The sequence below is a fragment of the Prionailurus viverrinus genome, chromosome D2 (genome assembly GCF_022837055.1).
Source record: "Prionailurus viverrinus isolate Anna chromosome D2, UM_Priviv_1.0, whole genome shotgun sequence".
NCBI classification, from domain to species: Eukaryota; Metazoa; Chordata; class Mammalia; order Carnivora; family Felidae; genus Prionailurus; species Prionailurus viverrinus.
This window is the reverse complement of record NC_062571.1, coordinates 74366879-74374856: the sequence shown is the minus strand read 5'-3', so window position 1 is coordinate 74374856 and position 7978 is coordinate 74366879. Positions and strand designations below refer to the sequence as shown.

At 58.7% G+C, this 7978-nt stretch overlaps 1 protein-coding gene across 2 annotated transcripts; it reads left to right on the top strand.

The window, feature by feature from the left end:
- Positions 1 to 251: 251 nt before the first annotated feature.
- On the top strand, positions 252 to 5850 carry VAX1 (ventral anterior homeobox 1). Of its 2 annotated transcripts, none has more exons than XM_047826368.1 (3): positions 252 to 492; positions 1664 to 1858; positions 5810 to 5850. In XM_047826368.1, exons 1-3 carry the CDS (start codon positions 252 to 254, stop codon positions 5848 to 5850), a joined length of 477 nt encoding a protein of 158 aa, XP_047682324.1. The 2 variants fall into 2 exon arrangements, with proteins under 2 accessions (XP_047682324.1, XP_047682323.1); XM_047826367.1 differs by lacking the exon at positions 5810 to 5850 and adding an exon at positions 3681 to 4262 and having other exon boundaries at positions 1664 to 1851.
- The last annotated feature ends 2128 nt before the right edge of the window (positions 5851 to 7978 follow it).

Below are 7978 nucleotides of genomic sequence, written 5' to 3'. Positions count from 1 at the left end.
CAGACCCGCCGCCTCTCCGCGAGCGCGCCACTCGCCGGTCGCCGCTGACCCGCCCGCGGTCGCCGCAGCCGCCCCGCGGGGACATTCATTCTTGCCGCTTGCCTCTCTGGGCTGGGCGCAGGAGCTCCTTTGTAGGGTTTTGTGCCCGCGGCGCCTCCTTTTTTTGTTGTTGTTGTTTTTTTCTTTTTTTTTTCTTTTTTCCCCCCCCTTTCTTTTTCTTTTCTTTCTTTTTTCTTTTTTTTTTCCCCCCCATGTTCGGGAAACCAGACAAAATGGACGTTCGGTGCCACTCGGACGCAGAGGCTGCCCGCGTCTCGAAGAACGCGCACAAGGAGAGCCGGGAGAGCAAGGGTGCGGAGGGGAGCCTCCCCGCCGCTTTCCTAAAGGAGTCGCAGGGCGCCTTCTCCGCGTCGGGCGCCGCGGAAGATTGTAACAAAAGTAAATCCAATTCGACTGCCGATCCGGATTACTGCCGCCGGATCCTGGTCCGAGGTAGGAATGGGGTCGGGATGCAGGGCGCGTGTGCTTTGGGGGAGGACTCGGGGGCCCGAGCTGCGCGCGGCTCCAGACGCAGGCCCGCGGGGAGGAGGTGTCGGCTGCGAACTCGGAGAAAGTTACTGGCCTTTCTCCCCCCCACCCCCACCCCCACCCGCGGTCTGGCTGGCCGCTGGGCACTCGCACCCGGGGCGCGCACTCTCCTGCAGCCTCGACCCTCCGAGTCCCGAGGGGCCCCGCCTCCTGGGCTGCTGGGGAGCCTAGGGGCTGCGCGGGCCGACCGGGGCTCCGGGCTGCGGCCTCCGGCGGGGGAGAGGGAGCAGGACACTATGGAGGACGAGTGCGCGCTGTGCGAGCCAGAGGACTTGCCGCGAGCCTGCCTACGGGCTCCTGCGCCCTGGCGGGCCGAGTGCACCCAAGGGCAGTGCGGGAGCCGGAGAGCAGCTGCCGAACGCCGGCTACTGCCGGGCTAGTTGGCGCTCTGGGCCGAGGGCCCCGGCGCCGCGCTTGAGACTCGCCGCCGCCGCCGGGAGAAGCGGCTGAGCTGGGTCGCCTGGCCACGGAAGTCGCCTCGGTGCTCCACTCGGCCCCGCTGTGCTGCGCGTTTTGCGCTCGGCTAGGGGGGCGGCGGTGGTGAGGCCCGGCCCCGGCCCCGCGCCGCCCCCGCCAGCAGATAGCCAGGCCCCGGCGGCCCAGGCCGGGTCCCCCCTCCTTCCGCCGCCCCGGCTCAGGAGAGAAGGAAACCCCGGGGTGGGGCGCTGGGGCAGCGGGAGACGAGTCTGGTCTACGCGCCCCAGAGCTGGGGACGGAGGGCCCCGGCCTGGTCAGTTTGGAGACCCTCAGGCTACAAGGGGACCCAGACCGCGCGCAGCCGAGGCTCCCAGGCCTGAAGGATCATCAGCTGATTTGGCATTTTTTTTTTCCTCCCATGTCTAGAGGCCTCTATAAAGGCCAAGTCTGGTTCCGCCTCTCGTCATTGGTGTGGAGTTAGCCCCCTAGCTCCCCAAAACGCACAGTGTCTTTGCTCCCCGGCTGTGACCGCAGCCCTCCACCCCCATCCCCCACCCCAGACTGCAGGCAGCTGGCGGCCGTGTCCTCAAGCCAGCTCCGGCCAGGGAGGTGGAGGGAGACGGGAGGGTTCCGGTGGCTGACATCTCCCCTTCCTCAGATGCCAAGGGTTCCATCCGAGAGATCATCCTGCCCAAGGGCCTGGACCTGGACCGGCCCAAGAGGACGCGCACGTCCTTCACGGCGGAGCAGCTGTACCGGCTGGAGATGGAGTTCCAGCGCTGCCAGTACGTGGTGGGCCGAGAGAGGACCGAGCTCGCCCGGCAGCTTAACCTCTCCGAGACCCAGGTACCGGGTGGCCAGGCCTTGCACAGCTCTGCACAAGCCTGCCTCCCCATCTCTGTAACTGGCTCCTCCCGGGTACCCAGCCTGGCTCTGGACAGAGACGCCCAGGGGAGGCAGATTGGATGGGGTGAAAGACCTCACGATTCCTTCCCTTCCATAAACCATTCCTTTCCCTCTACACCCTCACGTCTTCCAGGGCCTACACTCTGCCCTCCTTGTCCTAGCCCAGGAGGCCCCAACTGTTGTCCTTTGGAATTCTTTTTAGATCACAGTCTTGAGAATAACCTGCTTGCCTCTTCTGCTCCACAAGGAACCAATGTTTGCCCCTGTCTTGGCCACGCCATTTTGGCCAGATTTCCAGGCACCACCCTCTTTGGGGACCCCAGGCTTATTCAACACCCAGGCCTGTTCTGCAAGCATGGGGCTGGGGCCAAAGGCACCTGGGTGCTGAGGGTGACAACTAGATTGCAAAGGCACACATGCCTGAGATTTGCCTGTGCAGGCAGGCCGCCCTGCCCCTTGAGTCTGGACCCATTCCCAGCCCTGGGCACCCACTGGGCACCTAGGAGGCCCTGTCTTCTGTGACAATGATATATGGGACCAGGGGCAGATCTGGGGCCCTGGGAGCCATCACTGCCAACTGCGCTTTAGGTCTTTTCCTTTACGTAAAATCCACATGACGTTATTGGAGTTAGTCACATAGACTCTGGACCCTGGACTTTTCAGGGCCAGAGAGCTTTGGGGCCTGGTGAGGGCATGGCATCAGCTTGGCCTAGGTAAGGGAGACTCCTTTCTGAGGGCCAGTCTCTTTCCCTGTGCCCAGCCCTGAAGCAGGTAAGGAGCACTTTAGGTCTGGGATCTGGGCAGAAAGCTGAGAACTGAAGATAGATCATCTTGGATGTTCTTTTTGAGTTTGAGTTGGCATGATAGCTTTTTCCTGTTTTCTCTACTACCACCCCTCTTAGGTTTGCAAAATCTAGACCTTTCCATATAGCTGCTAAACTACATTCTGGGCCACCAGGTAGGCCCGAGGAGGGGGCAGAGGGAGATGAGAAAGTGAGAGGGAGGTTGGCGGAGAGAATTTGGTTCACCCCAGCCTCCTGACTTCCTCCCATGATTCCAAAGTTCATGTTGGAGAACAGGTGATAAATTAAGAGTATCACTCAGAGCCTCCAATCCAGAGGCAGAGAGAGGAGGTGGAGATAGCTTGGCCTATAAAGTCCATCCTGCACAAATTATTCCTTCTACAGCCACCTTCCCAGCTTGCTGCTAGTTAATGGCCAAGTCTGACCCCAGTAAGCAAGTAACAGCCTCTTGAAGCCTTGGACAGTACTAATGCGGCAGAGGCTAAATTTGGTTGGGCCAAGGGCCTGGGTCCAGCAAAACAGAGCAACACTCCTCCTCACCCACCCCCTACTTCCCACACAGCAGCCTTCAGGCCTCACCCCTCTCCTGGAAATGTGAGCTCACAAGCCAGGATGATCCCCGTCTGGCTGCATGCAGGTAGCTAGGCAGCCCGGTGAAATTCCTTCTGGTCTTCCTTCGAGTTAGGATCACGGACATCTTTAATATTATAATCTCTGACAGCCTAGGCCCGCTTCCACGACCCGGAAGCCCAGCCTAGTGCAGCAGTGTCCAACTCTTGGTGGCCCAGGGAGCTCCCCAGCCAGCAACCTCTCCTGCTGCGAGGTGGGGCTGGGACCGGGGCTGGGGCTGGGGCTGGGGCTGGGAAAGGGACCTTCACGGAGCCCTCGCGTCCTGGGAGCCCGCCCCCCTTGACGCCGGTCTCCCCCTGCCCCTCTCTCCCGCCCTCCCTGCGCCCCTGCGCCCAGGTGAAGGTCTGGTTCCAGAACCGGCGCACGAAGCAGAAGAAAGACCAGGGCAAGGACTCGGAGCTGCGCTCGGTGGTGTCGGAGACGGCCGCCACGTGCAGCGTGCTGCGGCTGCTGGAGCAGGGCCGCCTGCTGTCGCCGCCCGGCCTACCCGCGCTGCTGCCGCCCTGCGCCACCGGCGCGCTCGGCTCGGCGCTACGCGGGCCCAGCCTGCCGGCCCTGGGCGCCGGCGCCGCGGCGGGCTCGGCCGCCGCCGCCGCCGCCGCGGCCGCCGCCCCGGGTCCCACCGGCGCCGCGTCCCCGCACCCGCCGGCCGTGGGCGGCGCTCCGGGCCCCGGGCCCGCTGGGCCAGGGGGACTGCATGCGGGCGCGCCGGCTGCCGGCCACGGCCTCTTCAGCCTACCCGTACCCTCGCTGCTCGGCTCCGTCGCCAGCCGCCTGTCCTCCGCTCCGTTGACAATGGCCGGTTCGCTGGCAGGGAATTTGCAAGAACTCTCCGCCCGATACCTGAGCTCCTCGGCCTTCGAGCCTTACTCCCGGACCAACAATAAAGAAGGGGCCGAGAAAAAAGCGCTGGACTGATTTTACGTGTTTGCCTGTATTTATATTTATAGTATCTATTGTGGTGATATTTATGGACTCGCGTATTCGGCGCCCGAGGCTCCTGGGCTGGGCTTCCCGCTCCCACCAGGCCTCTGACAGCTCTCCTTCCCCATTAGTCTCTGCTACCAATCTTATTTTGGGCTACTTTTTTTTCTACCTTCCCTCCGTCCTCCTCTCCTCCCCCCAACTTCCTTCTGAATCCAGGAGAATCCAAAGAATTGGGGGGGGGGATGCCCGAATTAGCCAACTGATGCCCCAACCGATGCCAGGCCCTGGAAGGAAAAGACTGGTTCTAAGTCAGAGCACAGGCCACCTGCTCTAGATCGGGCCGGGCCGCTGCTGCCGGTGATCATTCTTAGGAATATTGAAAGAGGAAAGCTGCGCGCAGAGCCCTGGGGCTGAAAAAGCCGGTAGGTTTCGTTAGAGCAAAAAGGAAGACGTTCCTCCCTCTTGCCAGAGAAACCAGGGCTTTGGGGAGCCCCTGAGCCCCACTTTATGGACTGCTTGGGAGAGCCGATGCACACGCAGCTTTCTGGCTGGACAAATCTTGCCGATTCCCCCCCCCCCCCCCCCACAACACCTCTAGAGAAGCAACAATCACAACCACCCCCGACCTCAGGAGATACACCAAACGTCACGGTGGGCAACGGCGGTGATACATTTGATCGGATCAGCAATAAAGCCAGAGTAATAACGACCACATAAAACCCGATGAAGCGAAACCAGTTTTTAAATACTCCTGTAACAATCGAGTTTGTACGGCTTACGAAAATCCACGGTAGAGAACGCTCCGCGGGGCAATGCAAAATTCAAGTTCTGGGTGTTTATGACTTTAAACGAGAACTTAAAAGGAAAAAAGCAAAAGAAAAGCCAACGCCGCTAGTGAAAGACAATTCAGCATCTTTTCTCCGAGGCTGTTCGGGGCGACGGCCGACAGCTCCCCGCTCCGGGAGCGAGGGAAGGGCGGCTGCCGGGCTCTTCTCGCCAGGTCTCCCCGACGACGCGCAGGCAGAATTGCTGGGCTTGGAGACGAATCGATGCCCTTTGCGTCCTCTTCCCCACTCCCGGATTCAGGAAACCCTTCCAGCACGCAGGAAACGACTGGATTTCAGAGCTCTTCTTGGAGGACCAGGTGTCAGGGAGGGAGACGGGGACAGCGGGGCTACCCGGCCTCCAGTGTGGTAGTCTGGGTATTCAGATCAGCTACCTGCTCAGATAGGAAAGGCTTCCCTCCCCACCCCCCTCCCCCCCCCACCCCCCCCCCCCCCAGGTTTCCACGGTCCCAAGTCAGAAACCCGGACCGCGACACCGTCACAGCCTCGTCCCTTACCGGAGCCACAAACCTCCGTCCCCGCAGCTACGGCCACCCGCATTTTAACCAAAACTACAGACCTAGACGGCGAGGGGCCGCAGCGTCTAGAATGTATTTCTTCATCCGAAGCGAGCGCAGAGCATTTTTTAAAATAGTAATTTTATTGTAAATTATTTACGTCGGAAGCTCCCCCACCCCTCTTTTTTTCTTTTAGGACCTAGTGAAGAAAATAATGAACGATTCAAACATGGGTAGGTGTCACTGAATCCTGGCTACTAACTTTGTTCTGAATGTTTTGGATATTTGGATGTTTTGTATTTATGTGGTGAGAGTGAAATATATATATCTAAGATGATAAATGAGGTGCATTTTTGTCTTGTGTTTGAAGGATAAAAAAACAAATCAAAAAAGAAGAAGAAGAAGAAAAGGAAGAGAGACCCAGCAAATGATATGGCTCGGTGGCCTGGGGACTCCTGGGGCGGAGGGTGGCAGGCAGCCCCAGAGCTCCAGGCCCTGAAGCCGGTACCTGCCATGAGCTCCTGGGAGGAGGTTTGGGGCGGACTTTGGTCCCCAGAGACACAGCCGCCTGGCTAAAATGTTGTTTCACTTCTTTGAGTGGGTCTCACTCTCTCTCTGTCCCAATAGGTTAGACCTTCAGGCCCTGCCCCCCACCCCCATTCTCCCCGCGTGGTGTTTCTGGGTTTATTTAGGAACTTGTGTCCTGACACCCTAAAGTTTCTGCCTCCTAACACTCCCAGTTTCTAGAGTTTTCCAGCCACATCTCCAAGCTGACCGGCAGTATTTTGGATTCATGCAATCACAGGGCCCGGAACAGTTACGATTTTCCTTTCTTCTGATTTAGAGTCTCTCTGCCGCTAAGAGAAACTTGAAGGAGCAAGAGAATGGAAAAGATATTAATTCCTGCACAGACCTCTTCCCCCACCCCACCCCAGTATATACACGGTGGTGAGCGGATGTAGACGGTGCAGAGAGAACGCAGGTGTTGAGGAGGATACATCTAGACACTTTCCTAAAGCATGAGGCCCCCGGGGCGCAGGCGTATCGGTCCTAGCTCCCTCTTCCTGGTGCCCGGGCACCAGGATGATGCGGGGGCCCGCAGTTCCCTTGGGGCACCTGCACAGGCTGGGCCCCTCGAACCCTCACGAGGGTACTGTGCCGGTAACCGCAAGTTTGAGGCACCCGAAATGAGGCGGCGGCACAGTGTGGTCGGCTGAGTTCATAAGCTGAGTGTAGGTTGGAACTCTGCATGGTTTAGGGCCTTTGCGGTGAGCTGGTTGTTTTCCTGAGAGCAGCCACCGCCCCCAGACAGTCTACTTTTGTTTCTGGAAGTCGCTGCACACCCCTTGGCTTGCTACCTCTGGGCTCCTCCCCTCCCTGTCTTATTTTCTTTAGCTGGAACCTGCTTTCTCCCTTCTGTCCCTCTAAGGGTCTCTCTCCCCTGCTGCTCTGGGTCTCCATCCCCTTGTTTCTCCTTTCTTCCATTGCTTCTCCCCAGTCGCTCTCTGTCTCTCTGCTTCTCACGCACATTCATTCTCTCTCTCTGTCTCTCTCTCTCTCCCCAATTTCTCTGCCTTCTCCTGGTGGCCCCAGGACCAAGGCGTGGGTGGCTCTGATGCAGCTTTCTGGCTGGTGGTTTGGGGCCAGTGAAGGGGGAGAAGAGAGCAAGAAGGTGGCATACATTTATGGAACAAAAGAAAACAAAAAATCCTAGCTTCAGGGTCCCCACCAAGCTTAGCCCCCTCCCCCAGGAGCATCAGCCTGGGGAGTCACCAAGCGGATCCCTTAGAAGCTTTCCCTCCTTTCTCTTTTCACTTCTTTATCCCTAAAAAGGGGAAAGAGCTGCCTACCCCGTTTCTCTGCTCTCACCTCCCTTCCCTCCCTGGCTTTGGGAAGAGCTGCTGAGCTCTTCTCCTGCCACTCAGGGAGTGCAATTGTTCTTAACGAGACTCTTCTGCATAGAACATGAATCACAATTTTAATTAAAAAACGTTTATAGACAATTCATTTAATTTTAGTGCCTGTCTTGTTCCCCCTCCTTCCCCAAGGGCCTCCAGCAAGCTGCTTGGGTCCCTGGAGGGCTCTGGTGAGGCCTCTGTCCTCCCTCTAGTGACTCACAGGCCAGGGAGGAGGCAGGTGGCCTCTGTGACAACAGCTGGCCCTGCCTGGGAGAAGGTGGAAGGGGCTCCTGGAGGTCAAGGAGAACAGCTGGAGTTGGGGGAGCTGAAAGGACTCTCATGCTCAGGCCTGCACAAAGCAATGTCCAAGTTAGCTCAGAGCAAAAAAGAAAAAGAAAAAGAAAAAAAAAAACAAAACCTCTCACCAAACTCCTGTGACTTTGGTGGTCAGGTGCGGGGAAGACGTG

Bases quoted from the DNA above. Each gene is read 5' to 3' on its own strand.
- VAX1 (XM_047826367.1), top strand. From the start codon at position 252: ATGTTCGGGAAACCAGACAAAATGGACGTTCGGTGCCACTCGGACGCA. The intron at 493-1,663 runs GTAGGAATGGGG...CCCCTTCCTCAG, and splicing joins CCGCCGGATCCTGGTCCGAG to ATGCCAAGGGTTCCATCCGA. The intron at 1,852-3,680 runs GTACCGGGTGGC...CCCTGCGCCCAG, and splicing joins TTAACCTCTCCGAGACCCAG to GTGAAGGTCTGGTTCCAGAA.